At 33.4% G+C, this 21,782-nt stretch overlaps 1 protein-coding gene across 1 annotated transcript; it reads right to left on the bottom strand.

The window, feature by feature from the left end:
- Nucleotides 1-157: 157 nt before the first annotated feature.
- On the bottom strand, nt 158-21,615 carry Scox (Synthesis of cytochrome c oxidase). Its single transcript, XM_069835826.1, has 5 exons — nt 21,287-21,615; nt 20,573-20,765; nt 19,461-19,658; nt 18,605-18,813; nt 158-14,256 (listed from the first exon to the last, which is right to left on the bottom strand). The coding sequence occupies exons 1-5, from the start codon at nt 21,335-21,337 to the stop codon at nt 14,107-14,109; spliced, it is 801 nt and encodes a 266-aa protein (XP_069691927.1). The 5' UTR covers nt 21,338-21,615; the 3' UTR covers nt 158-14,106.
- Nucleotides 21,616-21,782: the final 167 nt, after the last annotated feature.

Genomic DNA, 21,782 nt, shown 5'->3' with positions numbered 1-21,782 from the left:
CTCCGTCCCCACTACTGCTGCCACTACCATCACCACCATATTCACAACAATTCAAAGTTTAAATGAGATATCCAGTAGTATAGCTTGCTTTTGTTTTTAAGGGATATTTACATCGAAATATAGCAACAACCTCTCTGAATTTGTACTTGTACTCAGATTCTCATTGAATGTGTTTATTCAGCAAAATTAAAATATTCATACAAGACTCTGCCAAACCTATACAATTTATAAAAATAAATGACATGATGACGAACAATAATTGCTTACGTCTTACATAAAACAGCATATTAATAACTAGAACTCGGATTTAAAAATACATGTGGTAAATGTGTAAAAGTGATCTTCTTCCACAATTACAACTTCGTTCACAACTGAAAAAATCTGGAGATTGAGATTATCCATGTATGTTTTCCTATTTATACAATAAAATACACATTTTTACTGACATCTGCCATTTTTAAAATTGATATTCATTAAGTTGGACGTTTCATGGCAATGGCTCTGGAACTAAATTAATCATTTCAGTAATCAATGCTTATATAAAACTGGCAACTCTACTGCTTTTTTTTTGTTTTGTGTGTATGTGTCTTTTTTTTTTTGTGTGTCAACAACATCTTCTGACACAAAACATTTCACTTAACATTCTTCAGCAACAGATGTTGAATTTTCAAGACGAAAAATCTCCATCAAAAGAGTATAAGGTAAATGTGTATGATATAAATAATACATTTACATTAATTGTAATTGCATATTTATAGCGTATATTTGCACGCAAATATCAGTTTATGTTTTGGTGTACACCATCTTTCATAAGTCCGTGAAAAATTTTAGAAATTCTCCACAAATAAACTAAGCAACAGATAACTGCAATTCTTATACCGATAGAATGAGAAACTCTCCAAGTTTTGTTAGGAAAAAGCCTGTATTGCATAGTTGTCATGGTGTGGTGGCCACCCAGGTCACCGGATTTAACATCTTGCGATTTTTTATTGTGGAAATTTGTGAAGGACATTGCTTTGTACCCCCACTCCCCACTAAACTTCAGGAACTTCTCGACCATATGACCACGGCTATGGCACTGACTGATCATCTGATCACAATATGCTGACACACGTGTGAGATAAAATGGATTATCAGCTGGATATCTGTCATATCAGCAAGGGTGGACACACTGAGCATTTGTGGGATGTATAAAAAAAACTTGGAGAGTTTACCTACATTTCTGTGTAATAAAATGTAGTAACCGTTGCTTAGTTTATTTGTGGTGAATTTCTAACATGTTTCATGAACTTATGAAAGACTCAGTATATGAATCCGGGTTCTAGCGGTAACAAATGCAGGCTTGAGTGAAAATAAATATTGCAATTCAGCAAGTCTCTGCTAAGCTTGAAAATATTTAGAGTAAAGTTCTTATGACTGTACATTTAGGCCATATGTGAAATGAGGGAATGGAGCATTAACTCTTATTATAAACCTCTACAAATCCATTTTTAAATAAAATTAGACAATATAAACCCTTAATTTCCCTTAGTATAATGCAATCACTAAATCACTAATGTAAATAACTCAAAGGCTAAATGGGTTGATGTTTGCTTCTCAATATTAAAAATTGACGGAAAAGAAAAGTAAATTGGACCCGGCAAGGATCAAATCGCAATTCAGATTTCTGACACTTGATTACAATTAGTATATAACAAAGTGAATCTTCAGTTTGTAAATGTTAAGTACATAGAGCAATTTTGTCGAGAAAGGTTAAGACAGAAAAATTACCGACATCTTCAAATAGGCTTTCTTACAAATATCATCTCATCTAAATTATGTAAACCTTCACCTTCTCCAAAGTGAGCAATGTATGAATTATCAGCTTGTAACTGAGCAATGTAGTAATACTACGTGAATACATTCACCATTCAGGGAAACTCTGTTACACAATTTATTCTTGAGTTACTTTGATGTTCCTATTTTCTTAATTGCCTCAATTTCCCAGACTTTTCAGTACACACGAAAAGTAAAAAAATGGAATGACAACTACACATTATGTTTAGGAACTCTTAACTGAAAGGCCTCAAGTTAAGATAACAATATAGATGAGAGGATATTTAAGAAAAACAGATTTTAAATTTCTGAACTAATACAGGCTCCTACAAAAGACCTTTCTGGTTTCGAACACATGTAATTTATGTTTTATGAATCTGAGGTGCATGAAAATAGCAATAATGGAAAGAGAAACTCGAAAAATTTAGTTGTGGCAATATTGTTTTCCTAGCTGGTAACACTGCCTCATAATTTGTTCGCTGTTGAGGCAAAATGGCTGATATAGAGGACAGCTTTTTATGTGCTTGATTTTCATGTATAATGGCATTACTGAACAAAGTTTGGTGCAGATCTACCCAGTGTGCTTACATTGATTTTAAGACAAGATTCTTAGCAAGCAGTTGCGATTTCATCCGTACTGACTACAGTTGCTGCAAGCCCTAAAACCAGAGGACAAAGTGTTACAAAGAAATTTCTGCATAAGTATGCAAACTTTAACTGAAAACGATGAGGAATTTATTCATTCTGTGGTCTTTTCTGACGAAACCACTTTTCATCTTTGGTCTTTTGTGAGAGCCCTGTATTCTATTAGCAAAGAAAGTTCAAGGTTGGGAATAAATTTCGGGTTCCAATAAAGGAATATCAAAATATCAGTAATTTTTCTTCCCACTGTTATACACAACATTCTTTTACTTTAGGTCATTAGCAAACACATAACAATAATAAATAATAATAATAATAATAATAATAATAATAATAATAATAATAATAATAATAAATCTACCAACAACTACAGTTAGAACAGTGTCATCTAATAAGCATAACAGTAAAAAGAATCAGAAAACCAATATTCCTAACAAGAGATTGCGCAATTTCATGAGATAAAAACAAAAAATTCTTTTGTAAGTGGAAAACAATGCATACTGAACAGCAAAACAATAATCATTCATGGGTGTTATTGATTCAATTTGTAAGTAATAATTTTATTACATTCACTTCAAATTCATTTGAAAGACATTTCAGGAAAGCAGTGAATTACAGAACTGCAATAAAATCAATTCTCCTGTAAACTATAAACATATTAAGAAAATATCTAATGTGAAATAAAATGCTGTTGTATAACTTCTGTAAATATGCCCAGATATTTAACTCGAAAGTTGTATCTCCATGACACTATACTCTAGGTTCATTAGATTTATTACAATTATTATTATTACTATTACTATCAGTATTACTACATCCTTATCCTGTAACACAGAACTCGAGAAGTGAGTGTAGAAAAATGTTATTTTGTTTTAAATATTTCTATAATTCGTCTTAAATGACATAAAAATTGTGTCTGCTTAACCATGAGAATGTAATTTAATTTACAACGTGACTAAGTAATTATTATTTACGGAAAATTGAAAATCAGGCTTCATCGAGGTCTGAATTTTATGAAAACACGTTACTTACAATGAATCCTGCTGGCACTGAAATGGGTATAATATGGTGTAAATTTGCACGACTTCATACATGAAAATTCTATAAAAATTTAGTTTCTTGGGTTTTTCTCGTAATATAAAAATATTCCTCATTCCACAGCACAATTATTCAGTCTAAATCTCTGGCTTTTTTAAACAAATTACGTCAATGCAAACCAGTAAAAATACGAAAACAAAAACATGACACTAACAAATGCAGTAAGAACGCTCATTTTAGAAATGTAGGGAAGACCAATTCTTGAACACTCCATTGAGAGAAATCGTAAAATATGAGGAAACTTAAAAAGATTTATGTGAATGAGAAAGTGAAAACAAACTGTGGACCGTGAATATTAACAGAGGATTCTTCCAAATACAAGAAGTGTGACCAAATGAAAATAGTTTGTTTCACTGTGTGTTTGAACCAGTATTATCTGGTTCGAACTGATTTATGGCAGAAATTTTTAAACATTCTCGTGACGTAAGAACCACCCCAGAGGCTAATGTAAAAAAGACGTACCTGTAAAATAAAAAAAAAAACAGTGGTTATTGTAATGAATATAGATGTAATGTAATTTTTAATAAAAAAAAAGCCGCCCTAAATAAGGGTTCGAATAGATCGGCCTACTAATCAATTCATTAAGAATAATCATGAAAACCAATTGTGTGACAATTTGAAAGGAAAATGAAAACATTAAGATAAATGATTTGAAAACATAGGAAATCATTTACAATAAAAGTTTGTTGGGTACAAATGATTACTAATTATAGCTAAGAATGATTTTAACACATGAGATCCTATGGTATCAATCGTTGCGTCAGAAATTTTAAATTGTTTAAGTTGATTTAAAGTTTCTCGTGGGATCGTGCCACGGGCACTGAACATGAGCCCAAAAACTGTCCAATGTATGATGTGGTATTGTGCTCCAAGATGCTGACAACAAGGCTCATATATGACTTGTTTTTCACGACACACCTCTTGTGACTGTTGCTCATTCATCTCGAAACGGATTGTGGGATCAAGAATGACACCCTTATCCTTCTGCTGATCAATTATGATGATATCAGCACATCTAGTAGAGCCATCAGAAGAGACGCAACCAACCTCCTCATAAACCTCATAGGAAGCATTCTGACAGATTGAAGATGTGATGAGAGAACGAACCTTATTATGTCTGTTGATTCGGAGCAATTCTCCATGATGGCAGAAACCCAAGACGTGAGAAAGCGTTTCTTGCTCGTCGCATCTTCTGCAATGGGTTGAGTCAAGAGTTCTACCAGGGAGAGTATGTACAGGTATTGTATTACAGTTCATCTTAATGGCTTGCGTCCACTGACTGCTCGAAAGTCCCTTTTTGGTTGAGATCCACGAATTACCTTTCTTCCAGTGGGAATAGAAAACAACTTCCAAACCTTTACTTTTCATTTGCTCCATTGCTCTACTTAGTAACCTGGTTACTATACGTTTTGTTTTATGTTGGAGTTGCTGTGGCAGACATCTTAGAAACAGGCAGTACTACAGCTTTTCACTGCTTAAGGTTGCCATGTATGGAAAATCATAGGTAAAAACCCATCCTCGATCTCTATGAAAGAAACGACAAAATAAGTATGTACAAGAGACCATAAAGTTTTATAGCATCCACTGTATAGCTCGGAATTACCACCATTGGATTTTCAAGCATTCAGTTATTTTAAGAAACCTTAAAGGTTACAAATTCATTAGAAATAAAAACACTATGAAATTCTCCACAAATTATTCGACAAACAGTAAATGTATAACTTCGTGGATGAAACTGAGAAATCAATGAAGCTATGAGGTAGACGTCTGAACACACAAAAAGGCTTCTTCTAACATCAAAGTTTACAGAAAACACACTGATAGCAGCAAAATTTTCAATTAAATTACAATTCATAATTCTAAAACAGAGCATAAGTAGATTTCATCTGATCACACTTCATATTTATATAAATTATTATATTGCAGACATCTGAATTCTAAACACAAACTCTTACGAACAATAAAATCTAAACAGAGCAAGCAAATCAAACTTCAAGAACAATGTTCAAAGGATGATATCTTATGTAGACATACCGAAATATTATAAGCAAATTACGAACTAAAATATTCCTACAATAACAAATAACAATGCTAAGATAAACTAATTCACACCATTATTTCAAATACAAAACATATGAAACAAAACAGGTAGTAAATCGTACATTATGAAATCTCTGTACAGGCAGACATGAAACAGAAAAAGTGTGAAAAGAAAGTTGCCTATTAACGATGATTGTTAAAGGTATAGCTTTTTCGTTAGTCAGCAGCCAATATGATGAAAAAAAAATCCAATGAAAAGAGACCGAAAAAAAAAATCTAAATTTTCGAACTTATTATCTGACATAAACGAACAATTAGCATCATGCTGCAAGTATTTAGTTCAGAATTACAGGAGGCAACAATGGAATCTATAAAAATTCTCGGGAGTGACAAGGAAAAAAGTTTTTTGCCTCTCTCACATTGTAAGCAATGTTATATTAAGATACTGAATTTATCCTATTCCACTTTTTCATTTAACTTGATCTCTAATATTAAAATATTTTTGGATACTTTTTAGTAATACTTAAATACCTAACTCAACAATTTTCTCCACATGCATGCCTCACTTTGACATTCATATGATATCTATATGATTACATTTTATTGAAATGATTATTCATTAAACAGATCCTTCTTCTGAAAAACTTAAAGTTTGGACTATTTAGTGTCTAGTCTTTTATGATCTCTTCTAGCATATCAGCCAGATAATTCGAAACATGAGACATTCTTACAAATTGTTTCAATCTCAGCACCATGTCTTACTTGATTCTCGCTTGATTCTCGCAGGTTAGGCCTACTTATTTCAAACATATATGTTATTTTCAAGCACAAGCTGTGATACATTCACATATTCTATTGATCCAATGGCCGATTTTTTTCATTATACTAATTTTTGTAGCTTTTGTCACTAAAAAGGAAAGAGAATAATAATATAAATTTCAGAAAATGTTGTTTCTAGTTCACATTAAAATAGTGAAGGAGAGACAATGACTGTTCAAACATTGATTTAAGCTACCGGTACATCAATATTATGAATTCATTTGTCACATTTCACTTGGTTTAAAAATTAAAATAAATTTTAGTCATTTCGCTGATACTGCAAGTTAATAAATTTCTGATAGAATTAAAAAGGAACATTTTAAACCTAACCTCAAATAAATAAGTCATTTAGACACACGATGTGTTTATTCTGCTCAATGAACTAACGATGTTTATACAATACCAAATAAATTACAGCTTCAGATTAAGTATTAAATTAAAGTATTAAACTCAAACTACCGGTATATAACCTTGCATCCTTGTGCCTAAATGAAATTAACTTTTTCCACTGACAAACATAATGCATTCATTCTTGAAAACATGTACTATGAGACATTACAAATAATTATCATTGTAAATATAAGTGAAATCACTTAAGTGTGTGTGTGTCCAATGCCTGCCTACTTTACTTAAGTGATTCGGTTCTGCTTATTGCGGAATAACATATAATCAGACCTGTAGTTTATATTTTTCTCATTGTTTATATATTTTTAATAATTAGATAATTTTAATACAAACATCTTTCTCTTCAGCCTATAACAGAAATAAATTATCAATAACATAATATAATATAATCTAACTACTGCATGTAATAAATTGTATTTAACATTCCAATGAAATGTAATAAAATATATGTTTCAGAGGTCTATGAACCTATATAAAATTTTGGGATAATGATAAGAATATGTTCTCGTAAAAAAATTATTATTATTATTTTTACCAAAACAAAAGTACCCATTTCAGTCTATTTTTAAGTCTTATTGCTTGAACAAACAGTTATCATCTTAGGAATTAAATTCAGTACTATTTCATAAATGCTACAAAGATTTATATAACTGATTTTCTACTGAGCTGCCTTGTAAATGCAAAACTCTATCACTGGTTCCCAGCATTCATTTGAGACACACATTATAGCAGAAATCAAACTTCATGATATGAAACTGAGCAGATGTTGACTATTTCTATTGTCTTCTGATATGGTTATCTATCACCATTCGAGATAAAGACATGTATAGAGCACAATTAATTACGTCCAATGATAGAGTAACAGAACAGACTAGTAGTTGAATTGTGAAGTGGGAGAGAAATATTAAATTTTACTCTGAGTCCACTCATTTAAAGATTTGGTTCCTTTATATGCTATAAATTCAAGGACTAATGCCCACATCAAAATTCTTTGATCACTTCTTGTCCACATAAAAATTCAACAATCATTCTTGTTATATAAAATTTCATCAATCATTTCTTGCCCACATCAAAAGTGATTGAACATTTCTTATATAAATCAAAATTCATACATCAAAATTCATTGATCATTTCTTGTATACATCAAAATTCATTGATCATTTCTTGTCCACATTAAAATCCATTGACCATTTCTAGTTCACATCAAAATTCATCAATCATTTTTGGACCACATTAATTCTCATCAATCATTGTTTGAACGCACCAAAATTCGTCTATCATTTCTTGTCCACATCAAAATTAATTTATTTCTTGTTCACATCACAATCCATTGACCATTTGTTGTCAACATCAAAATTCACTGATCATTTCTTATCCATAAAAAATTTATAAACCATATCTAGTTCATATCAAAATTCAGCTATTTCTTGTTCACATTCAGTTCTACTGTTCATTTCTTGTACACATGAAAATTCACAGATTATTTCCTGTTCGCATCAAAATTCATCATTAATTTCTTGTCCACATCAATCATCAATCACTTCTTAGCCCTATCAAAATTTATCAATCATATTTTGCTCCCATAAAATTTATCAATAATTTTTTGTTCAATTGAAAATTCATCAATCATTTTTGCCCACATCAGAATTTATGGAACTTGTCCACAACAAAATTCAATGACAATTTCTTGTCAACATCAAAATTCATCAACCATTTACTTGCCTATGATCCTATCACTGGAGTAATAGACAGGTTTCTCGATCTCAGAAATGGAATTCTACTTTGCCAGACTGACCAAGTCGAGGAAGGCCATAAATGATGACCATATCTGGAGCTATTAGAAACCATCCAACCACATTAACACGAAGTTCAATCACAAAAAAATTAAGAAAACATGTCTGTATACCGAAAATGTTAAATTAATGTCAATTTACAAATATAATCTACAACAGCCTGCTCAAAGAAATAGTGCTGTTTTGTACACTATGAACTTCAGACTTGGATTGATTTGAGTTTATACAAGGAATGAGGTTGGACATAAAAAAAAAAAAAAAAAAAAAAAAAAAAGACTGAATTCCGTGATTTCAATATAAAGTGCTGGAAACATCGCATTCATTTAAAGGAACAATTTACTCGTGTAACAATTAACTCCCATAATCATAAATTAACTCAAAAGGAAAAATACAGAACACATAAATCATAGCAGATTTTAAACTGTGCTAACTTTTGATATTTATATTAAAATTAAAAAGTTTCTGTAAAAAACTGACACAATTTTAATTCACATGCCTTCACTTACAAGCACTTGAATTTCATAGGACATTTAAATGTTTATGCCAGTGGTTTTCAACCTCCAGTGGTGACCCTGATGAGAAATGTGGGAAGACTGATGTTGAGTTGTAAGGAGGTTTTATGAAGAACTTGATAATTTTATTGAGAAAGAAAAATGAATAAATGAAAAATGTGTCTCAATTAAAACAAAACAAAAATATATTATTGAATATGTGTTTATTAATTCTAGACAGACTGCAAAAATGTAATTAAAAATTTATGAACTAAATTATTTCCATAATGTTAATGTTAGTACTGCAATAAAATTTTAAATAAATAAAATAGTTTAATTCTGAGGTACTGGGTTTATTATTGGCAGCCAGGTAGCTCAGTTGGTATAAAAACTGACTACAGACTGGAAAGTCTAGGGTTCAATCAGGATGGTGGCGGAAGTTTTCTAATTACCAAAATTTCCACAATAGACCCAAAGTCCACTCAGTGTCTTGTCAAATTGAGTACAAAGTCTTTTCTGAAGGTAATAAATGCAATCCGAGCATGGTACCAACCACACCACCTCAGTGTAGTGTCAAGGTCACAGAAGCATAGAGCCGCATCTCCATATTCCCATGCACCTTTACAGCATTAAAAGGAATATATTATTATTATTGGGTGCATGATTTTAATGCTGAACACTTGATCTTATGTCAATGACACTTCTTAATTACTCTTGGCATAAGTGATACCAGTTTTCAATTTCTGCATCTTCTATATGCATGTTGGAAAATATTGCTGCAGTTTGGCAAGATTCAAAATGAACATATTCTTGCAGGCTTGAACTCTCAACTCTGCCACCATATATATATCTTTATTCATGAACAAAGATATTTTTCACATGTCATAATTAACTCTATCTAAAGAAACTGCATTAATTTAGATAGCTTTCTGTCTAAAAATTCATCACGAGGTTCGATCCCATGACACTTTAGCTCAGAATGAAGCAAAATAATCACTATATCACAAAGGATGAAGGATTTCTTTATTATTAACATTACTGAATTCCTTCTGTGCTAAGTACGTATTATCCAATAAACTACAAATATATTTCATTTCAATTCTTGTATTAACATCAAAGTCACTAATGTAATAAAGGTAAAGGTACAGACGCCATGAAGGTGTATGGGAGGCATGGCAAGTTTCTATGACCTCAGCACTAGAATGAAGTTAAAATAAGTAACACATGTATTACATCTTTCAAAGACAAAACTTCTGACATTAATGTTCTGTTCATTATATGTGATATTGCGTATGTCCAGTATTTCACATTTTATTCAGAAGTAAATTAGGCTTTCATTATTATTATATGAAAATCCTTCTGCTAAGCCTGTAACAGAAATAAATTTAATTAAAAATCTGTTTCTTGTGTGTTTCGTATGTGTAATATTATTCTATATTATCAAAAAAGTACAGTAATAATTTTTAAGACACAATGTTTATAAAGTTTAAAAAAAAAAGAAGGTATTAGCATCAGTTCATTTGTTTTGTGCCCATCAATGCCCATCACATTAAAAGATTGCCCATTTCAGAATGCCCCTGCACATGTGCTCACACAGTAATGTGTAGATTAGTTTTAGTCTCTAGAAAGTTTTCTTGCAGTGTACATTATGTATTCTGAGTTATACTTATTCAATATATTTCAGAATAATTATTCCTAATTTTAACATGTGACAGAGGACATGTAATTAAACATATTTTTGTTAATAAAATAGTGTCTGAAAGTGCTTCTGTATCAAGATATAATGATATGAAAGAAATTACGATTTCAAAGAATCTCTATGTGAAGACATTGACCTAACCTTCAAAATGTTGTGCAACAGGGAATATGACGCTGAGGATGTTGCTCTGCATAAATTCGCCATGTATTATTAGCATTGCCATAAACTGCCCCATATGCCATATACATCCGCTAATTCAATATTCGCAAATAAATGCATTTTTGATTGGAAATTCATAAACAGGTCTGACAAAAGCTATTTTTGATCACCTCTGTGGTGTAGGGGTCAGCATGCTGGTCTCTTATGCAGAGGGCCCGGGTTCGATTCCCAGTCGGCTTGAATTTCCTGGTTGAGGTTTTTCAGGGTTTTCCTCAACCGTAAGGCAAATGCCAGTAAATTCGGGCCACAGCATCCCTGAAAATCACCGGCCTCATTCATCACCGAAATCATATTCATAACAAATCAGTAATATATATATATATATATATATATATATATATACAGTCGCCATCTAGTTCACAACAATAGAACCAGTCTCAACAATAGTACACAGGCCTTCGGATTTCAACCAAAGATTAACTCGCGATAGACCAGAGATGTTATAGCGAGTATAAATAACAGCGAGGAAAAAAAAAAGCTATTTTTTGACATAAAATGAAAACAAATCAACTTTAATTGTTTCCATGCTAATGGGAATAGCTGAAAAACAATAATATTAAAGACAGCCGTGGACAATAATAAGGTCAATGAAAAGTTTTTACTTTTACCATATTATGTGGATACTGAAGCATTTCCGGACATTAATTTATTAAGAAAAAATGTCTAATTACGTATCTTCCACAGCTGTTAGTTAATGGAAGTTTAAAAAGGGCGCATCAGCTATTATGGCTATTTGCGACCTTACCAAAAAAAAAAAAAAACCCATAGGCTGAATTCTAACACGAACTAAAAAACGTCACATTAAAAACGAGGTACTTTCACATATGAAAATTAGAAACAGTTATTCTGACACATCCTGTAGACTAAATGAATTCTATTAAAAATAACAACATAGCCTAGATTATTAAATTTCACTAGGGAAAATGACAGTAGTGGGCATCAGGTTATTCATAGATAGGTAGAATGCCAGTTTACTTTGTTTATCACTTCTTACAGCAGGAAAAAGACAGAGGACTATTCATGCTCAGTGATGTCAGGCTGCAGAACCATACTTCTTAAGTTTGTGAAGGAAGTATAGAGTTTGTTTTCTCTCTCTCTTCTTTGGCCTGAAGTGACAACAGAGTGTTTTATATCTTCATCCTTTCCTTGTGCACCAATTGCCTCCTAACATAATGGGACACACACAAATATCACTGGCTATTGCCATTTATAAGCTGGGATTGCCAGTTATATAATATTTCGTAGTTTAGAGTCACACATTTGGAAGGTTGGAAACCGCTGATTTATTGCATGAAAGAAGTGCTATGAGACTTAATGCCAGATATGTTGTTGATTATTATTACTGCGAAAATTGGACATCATAGGACTATCACTAAAACCATTCATAAAGTGCTCACTTCTATACAGAAAGACAGATGAAGGCTGTAATCCACCGTTCTATGTCAAATTAAAGACATTAAAAAGACAGAAAATCTATACATATTTAATTATATTATGTTGTATTAATTCTAATTGTGAAATGAAAATAAAGTAAAAACTGAAATGGAATAAAATTACATTATCTACAGAAATTAAGTAAATTATAACCAAATCAGACATAAATGTGTACTGGGAGACTGGAAGATAAACTTCGTGTCTCAGTAAGATTGTGATACAAATGAAAACAGAAACTCCTATGCTGCATGTTAGGCACTAATCACAGCTAGCTGCTAACACATCTCTAATTAACTCATTTTTACAATGTTAGAACAAACAAACATGGAGTACAACATTAATCAACATTCTTTTTGAGAAGTGTACAGAAACTTGAGGAAATCTGCACGGAACTCATCTCTTCAACTCTCAAAGCTAGGAAAGGCAGAGGCTGAAAACAAAATAAGTTTCAAAGGCTGGGCAAAGATTTGTAAAATTGTTTCTGTGAACCAAAGATTACATATGGTGCTATGTTTTACAGAAAAAATTTGCTTTGATTTGAGAATAGTTTTAGTAGTGTAAAGTAGTATTATTATTACTGTTTTTAATATTAAAAAGAAAAATGGGTATAGGAATATTTATTTTTCACGGGGGAGTATATCATACAGTTACTTGAGAGGATAATTAAAGATGGTGAGTCAATGTTCATGTGACCAGAAATTGCATGTTTGCCTCGGACTGGATGGTCAGGAAAGCAGGGGTACAAAGAGTAGCAATAGGGGCAGTTGGACGTGTGTACACATTCCACATATTCCTTAAATGATCGCAAATATGTGTCGAGAACAGTACTAGTCGTTTCCTGAAACTAGACAAACTTCAGCCTTTAGTGTAATAACATTTATATCAATTAACACAATGTGAAAACTCAAGTGCGCAGGTTGACAAAAGTTGAAGGTGGATGACGGGAAATAGATTTTCCCCTCCCTTTATGCGCATTTTTTTGTCAATCACCAATGACAGCTTTTGCGACCATTTCCTCTCCAAATGTGCTTGTTTGTCATTACATCATTTCTCATATGACAATTACAAAAACAGAATCGTTAATGGAAACTTGCTGAGGGAAAAATATGCCCTGAAGTCCTCTCTGACTTGCAACACCTGAAGAGATGACTTCTGGGTTCTGGTAAACAAACGAGTGCTTCTCATCTCAAATCACACAGAAAGTGAAAAACAGCGAAGAGTAACTTTCAATGTGGAGCTGGTGAAGATGATGGAGACACAAAAGTGATGGGGACTGTCTCATCATCCAGCTTGGCCTATTACAAACTGTACACTGTACATTTGCTTAACAAATATAATATCTCCTGAAGCTCAAATGCCAGCAAACGACCAGTAATGATCACTGGAAGATTTCTTAAAACTTTCAAAGTTTTAATAACATGAACAAGAGTACAATCTGCTCTTGAATTTCAAGATGTCCATAACAACTTTGCTATTTGCTCCTGTAAGTACTCCAAAAGCATGAAGGACACATAGCAAAGTGACTTAATAACGCCACCTCGAGACAATTTGTTAGTACAACACTACAATAATTCTAGCAAGGCGCAAACTTCAAGAACGTCATGTTAGGACTTAGAACACTCTTTGGAGTTGAGGACCTGGTATGTCCTCTTCAGAACCAGCTCGGATTGTTAAACTGATCCCACTTAGCCATGTTCACTCGGATACTGCTGGTAATTTCTTCCACTAGTCGGTTCTGTCCATAATAGTCCACAAATTCGCCATCTGGATTCACCAGGTACATGATAATAGTGTGGTCCACCTGTCAAACAACGTAACCATTACTATTACCTCTGCAAACTCATACTGTAAAAGGAGATGAACAACTTGAAAATGAAATATAAAACATGAAACTAAGCAATAATGATGTTATATTACCATTATGAGACCTAAACTACGATGGTTGGATGATGTTCAGGATGATCTAGTTAAAGCAGGAATTAAGAGATGGAGACGAAGAGCCCTAGAGAGGGAAGATTGGGCGGCAATTCTTAAGGAGGTCAAGGCTAAACTAAAAGGGCTGTATGACCACAGATGATGATGATGATTACCATTATGATCCAGTACCAAGGGCTGAGGTTCTTGATGCATGGTACTTGAGTTCGCGACTTACAAACATTTTCACATACCAATAATTTAATATAAATAATACAGTATAAATTATATTTCATAACTGATATTTTCATAACATGTGCGCTGTTTCTATTTTTATATCTCAAGAATTTTTTATTATCATTATTACTGATGTTGTTGTTCTTACAGTTGTTATTTAAGCTTGCACGCAACTCTAGACTCGAAAAATGAAAATAAACAAGAATGAACTACAGTAGACTCTTGCTAATCCGGCCATTCCTTGCACAGAGAGGTGCCAGATTACTGAGAATGCTTAAAAATGTCATTAACTCAATGTTGTAAGCTGCGCCAACCACTCCACTTGCACTTCTAAATCAAAACTGTAACGTTCCACATATGGCTGGCATGTATACATGTATGTACGTACAGTAGTGGCAAAAAAAAAAAAACAGACTGACCCTTGTAGCTGATTTCACAGCCTTGTTCACTCTAGAGCATGATAGACTGGTAACTAAGACTTTCGCGGTTCGAATCCTGCCTGGGAAGGAAACTTTTTTTTGTTCCTTATTCAAATTTATTCCCAATACTTTTCAATTGCCGGTAAAATTCATGTTCTGGGAATAATAAGTTAATTAAGTAGTAAAATATCGCTGCAATCGAAAAGTATTGGGAATAAATTTGAATAAGGAACAAAAAAAAAGTTTCCTTTCCAGGCAGGATTCGAACCACAAAAGTCTTAGTTACCAGTCTATCGTGCTCTGGAGTGAACAAGGCTCTGAAATCAGCTACAAGGGTCGCCCCGGTTTTTTTGCCACTACTGTACATACGTGTGTAAGTAATATTATAATGTAACATATGGCGCTGGTGCAAATTTCCCAGAAAACTATTATAGTAGAAGTGATAGGAAGTACACTAGAAGGAGGCCAGATTAGCGAGTCTAGTGTATTGGTATATTCTTAGAATTATAATTAAAAAGATCATGATTCAGGCACACTGTTATTCAAATGGCTAACAGCATCAGCTTCCCATGCTGGTAACTGGGTTCGAATTTTGGTGGGTCTAACAAGCAAACATTCTTATGGCGGCAGATAAAGTTTTTTTTCTTCCACCATAACAATAATGCCAAAACAAGTGCTTATACAAATTTTGGCCACTTGAGCACAATTACGAGGGCCATAAAAATAAGTTTCCCTGGAATCGTTTACAGAAAGGAAACACAATTTCATGGAAAGATTTATTGGAACAGATACAGCAATTGTTGAGCTATTTTTCAACATATTCCCCACCGGAATTAAGACATTTGTCATTCCATGGGATAGATTTTTGTGTCCCTGTGTCGTAGAAGTCTGCCACCTGGGATCGGAACCAATGTGTGACAGCTATCTGCACCTTTCTGTTGATATCATGGTATGACGAATGTTTCAATTCCAGTGGGGAATATGTTGAAAAATAACTCAACAGTAGTTATATCTGTTCCAATAAATTTTTTCAATGAAGCTGTGTTTTCTTTCTGTAAACAATCCCAGACAAAACTTATTTTTTATGCCCCTCGTAATGCGCTCGAGTGCCAAAATTTGTACAAGCACTTGTTTTGACATTATTAACATGGTGGAAGAAAGAAAATTAACTTCTTTATCTGTCTCCTTGAGAATGTTTGCTTATAAGAGGAATTTGTGGTGGACATAGACTGTCAGCGTTGCCAACTCATCTTGAAAAAAATATACCAGATGAGCAAAAGAGTAAGCTCTTATGTGTAAAAAGAACATCTAGATTGCGGGAATATGCCAACAATTACACATGCAAGGCTAGGCTAGATTCGTTCTTATAAACTATGGTTATCAGTGTTATCACGATTAACTTAGTAATTGTGCTGATTTTATCATAATTCATTAGGATCAGTCTGCACTGTCGTAATGATGATAAAGTTAAGCTTTCTATTGGTAATTTAAAACATATATCAATAGAATATAAAAGGCACTATTACATATAAATATTACATAAAATTTATCTACGAACACAAGTCTAACACACATTAGTTTAACTATTTGAATTATTTATTTATAATATCAACATTTATATCACTAAACTTTCCTTAAAGAATGCATTGTTGTACTACTGTTAAAATATAACTACAAGTTGAAAGCACTGAGCGAGCAGGAAATGAGAGAAAGTGAAGAAAAGAGTGAATGAATGATTATTGCGTCTATAGTGATATGATCTGTGATTACATAGCAGACCGAGAACATTCGTGCTATGTGCAAATCAAACAATAAAATGATATGAAATTTTTAAAGCATTCATGATACAACATCTTAAATTAAATGGTTTCATGTAAGCTTTATTTCTGTATGATATTTTAGAATCAAATATTAAAAAAAAAAAAAAAAAAAAAAGCTATACTTTGGCCAGTCAGTCATATAAAATATCCTACATTTCAGGCTATAAGCATTTCTCGAATTACTATGGCTAAGTGTCACTCTAATGCTGGGTTGCAAGAAATCTGTTCCATAAATTGCTATTCTCTCGTTAAGTAATGGACCTTTAAAGTATAGGTCGTTGCAAATGTGATATTTAACGATCTGTTAGCTATTCCACCTTTAAGCGGTAAAAATTCAAAATGACAGAGCCATCGTAGCCGGCACAAATAATTTGCTTATTATACATGCGTGTCGCTATGGTAATATTGTGTTTTTGGATAGTCATTGTTTTCAAACTTTGCACGACAGGCATCAAATACTGACCCAGGCCAACATGCAACGATTCTTGGTATAGATTGATAGAGAAGTAAACTTTCCTGTTTCGGTACATCTCATTCAAGTGTCCAATAGGGCTTTGAATTTTCATATGGCTACAGTCTATGCACCAATAACGTTGGAAAAATTGAAAATTGAGAAGAAATCGTGTTTTACTGTTTGTACAGAATTTCCTTGAGGCATAGTAATGTATTGTTCTCTCATTCTTGCAATGCAGTCACACATCTTATTATTCTACAAACTGTAGATTTATAAACATGAATATGATCCACTATCACATTCTGAAATGCTCCTATTGCGTAATAGCGCAAGGCAATTTACTGCGTGCGATTTGTTTTCCAATATAATGCCCTATTTCATGCAACAGAGCCATGAATGTGTCTTTCGATAATCTAAATCTAACCTTAAAATCAATATTATCGCATTCTTCTCGAGGATTCGATCTGTCTCTTAGTATTCTTGGTCTTGGTAGATGTTGTATCATATCAAACATAACCTCTACGTCAGATGATTCTATAATAGTAATAAAATTATTTTATTTACAAAACTTTTCCTATACACACATGAATCTCGAGTTCACTGTGATATGTATATTACATTTCACTTACTTCTGATGATAACATATCCACGAAATTACTTAATACTGTCAGATACAAAAACAAGAAATATACGTACAATATAGCAGCTAACGATTCGTTAACAGTTTATAGCTCCGATTTTAGACCTATAGTTTACAGAGTGCTTTAAAGAACCAATAGCTTTAAAGGTCGTTCTTGCAACGCTTACTGACGCTAAATGAACAGTTATAGGACCAATAGTGTTTAATGAACCTATAAATGCTTTCTTGCAACCCAGCATAAATATGTTAGATTTAGCCACAAAATGGCTAAGTTGGCAACATTGTTACAACTGTGTTTCGTGTTAGGTTTTTACGGGATACTCCCATTTCTTCTACCAGTACTGCACCAGTGCTCTATTAAACATCATGCAGTGCTTTGTGGATTGCTCAGGAAAATGTTACAATCACAATAAGATCTAACATTAAATTTATCACTACTAGAGGAGGGACACTCAGGTAAATGATGCGAAGTCAAGTACTCTCCGCTGAGTTAAAAAAACTATGACGTTATGTATTTCTATTCTGAGATCCATATATTTAGTTTCGTTTTATTAGCATATTATTATTATTATTATTATTATTATTATTATTATTATTATTATTAGTACTATTATTACAAAAACGCGAAACAACTGTAAACCACAATTAAAAACGATTGCACTCACAATGTAGTCCTCGTCCTTGTCCCTTGGCCCTGCACTGAAGTATACTCTGTAGGCTTTGCAGGCCTTCTCCACCTGTTCGACGCTGCCAGTCAGTCCCAAGATGCGTGGAGAGAACTCCTCCACATACTTTCGCACAACCTCAGCTGTGTCCCTCAGAGGGTCCACAGTTATAAACAAAGGCAGCACTGGAGGGACAACTTTCTCTGCATCTAGCAAACACAACTCTCTGATATAAGCTCAAATACAACATGTACTACTAATTGCAAATTCAGTTTATTTGTCTGAACAGAATTCAAACAGAGCTCTTAGTTCTAGTTCCTTTCACTACACATTTTGTTGTTTCCAAAGGAATCATTCTCTCTTCTCACTCTCCCCTTTTTTTATGACTTTTCTCTTTTTTTCTGTAATTATGCTGTATTCCGGATTCTCTGTGCATTTCCGAACATAGACTATGTTAATATGAACTTTTTTTTTTCCTTTTCCTGTCAGGAATCACTTCCTGAAGTTTGTCCCTATAGTTTATATATTTGGGAACGGATGCACACAGCCCCTTTCTGGTACCTCTTGTAAAATAGTATAAAACTACTAAATAAAGTGGACTGTTTTTTGTATAATTCAGACCCAATAATGGCTGACCTAGACTATATTTGTGCCAACCATTGTCGTACAAATATCACCAACTATCTACATTAAATACTATTGAGTATCCTAAACAATATTCTTTAATAGCATGCCACAAAAATCATCTTGCAGTATGTAGGAGTTTTCTCATTATTGTGGTATTTAAATGCTGTTAATAAATATGCAATAACATAAGTTACCAGATAGAAATTCTGTATCAAATGTTTGCACTTACCAAGTGCCTTTATAACTGCTGCCATTTTCTCAAGTTCATCTGGACAAATATCAGGGCAATGTGTGAAACCAAAATAAATCAGAAGCCATTGCCCTAAAAAGTCTTCACTCTTACGAACTTTATTGTTGTGATCAATTAATTCGAAACTTCCTCCAATAGACGCCTTCCCCAGCTGTCGTTTCCGCTCTTTCTGAATGGCTAAAATCATAATATAATTAAAAATAAACAATGTGCATGTAGCTTTGAATCTAAACAACTATGTTCAATCATTGAAACTGTGATAATTCAGTATTGCATAATTACACATTTTTCTGCGGTAAATTTAAAGATACGATGGAAAAGTATGTCACTGATGACTCACAAGGTAGTTATCATAGGGGCGTGCTTCCGAACAGGGGCAGCGGAATTTCCCCTAAGGTTAGAGCTCAATTTAGGTGTGTGTGTATTAATCGAAAATTAGTGGCTAGAAAATATTGAGAATAGGACGCATGTTTATATGACATTTTTTTCGATTAATACACACACACACAAACACACCTAAACTGAGCTCTAACCTTAGGGGAAATGTCACTGCCCCTGTTCGGAAGAACGCCCAGAACTATATTCGGGGGGGGGGGGGTTCAATTTCTGCTTGGTATCTAGCCATATACCATCTCGCTATTACCAATTCCATAGACGCTAAATACCCTAGTAGTTGATACAGTGTCGTTAAATAACTACTTAAAAAAATCATCTTACACCACGTATTTTCATTTATTTTAGTAGGTTATTTTACGACGCTTTTTCAACATCTTAGGTTATTTAGCGTCTGAATGAGATGAAGGTGATAATGCCGGTGAAATGAGTCCGGGGTCCAGCACCGAAAGTTACCTAGCATTTACTCATATTGGGTTGAGGGAAAACCCTGGAAAAAACGTCACCAGGTAACTTGACCCGACCGGGACTCGAACTCGGGCCACCTGGTTTCACGGCCAGACGCGATAACCGTTACTCCACAGGTGTGGACACCACCACGTATATTTTTATCCCAAATAACAGGCCCATATATCTGTAGGGCCTCATCAGTGATAGGACCTACTTAACAGTAACTTTACAAAATCATGAAACCATACCTATTTCCTTTTCACGCTTCAAATATAACATAAATGCTAACAATCCTCCTCCAATTACAGCTGTTATAGAAAGACTTTTCCAAGTTATGGGTCCTCTTGATTCTTTCGGCTTTTTTGGTGGAAGCGCAGCATTACAGTATAGTCTTGTAAGACCAATATTACTCAAAGGCTTTCGAGGCACACAGCCAACAACCTAGAAAAAAATATATACAGCAATGGGTAAGGTTCGCAATGAATTTTAGCTACTGTTTTTTCTAAAATATCTCTCCTGAAGATAAGAGTGAACAGATTTATCCATGCCAGTTAAACGTAATTGAATACTACCATAAAAGGCCTGTTTCAGAACACGGATTCCTTCCTTTCCCTCTTACTTCAAAATTCCAACCTTGTGCACATAAAATAAATTATTGGCACTGAAAAGTGCCTTTTCGTAAGCATGATGATGCGCATTCGACAAACGCAGACAAATCTGCTCTTTTTAGTATTGTAAGATATAAATGTCAGTGAGGAATCCGTATACCGAAATTTTCCCAAATAAATTACGTAACTTTTGTTATTTTGTGAATTCCATACAGACAATAAAGGACATAAACTATTATAAATAAAACTCCAAACAAATTTCTAGGCCTACCGTAGGCCTACTACTTCCAGAAATTTACTCTTCAATTGTTTTAACGAAGTATAAGCTACAAGCAGATGATAATGTTAACCTACCGCTTCTCTCATGTTCGACATCAAACGGCATCTCGTAATATAAACAGACATCGTGAACGATTATAAAAATGAGAGATGTTCACACGCCCTGCTGTAACTAGGTTATGGGATGTCAACGTTTTATATGTATTATCTTTTCACGATAAGAACTTCATTTACTACCATGGGCACCAAATATAATATGCAAACGCGTCTCATTTATATGAATATAATCATAGAATATTAATAACCAATTACAGACTTTATTAAAATAATCACAACTATTTAACCAAAAACCTTAGAAGTAAGCCGCTCCCAACATCCATTCCGATCCTATCACAATCAGTGTGGCCAACTCGATTCTTAGAAAACTGCTATGAATCAGTGCAGAAACCGCTAAATTGTTATGCTGTAAATGTGAAATGAAATTATTTTGCCACTGTGAGTGCTAAAATATCCGCTAAACCCGTATATCAGTAATATAAATTTTATAAATTTTACTCGCTAAATGAACACA

The sequence above is a fragment of the Periplaneta americana genome, chromosome 9, assembly GCF_040183065.1.
Source record: "Periplaneta americana isolate PAMFEO1 chromosome 9, P.americana_PAMFEO1_priV1, whole genome shotgun sequence".
In the NCBI taxonomy this organism is placed as follows: domain Eukaryota; kingdom Metazoa; phylum Arthropoda; class Insecta; order Blattodea; family Blattidae; genus Periplaneta; species Periplaneta americana.
Note: the sequence above shows the minus strand (reverse complement) of the source record. Positions and strands in the feature narration are given on the sequence as shown.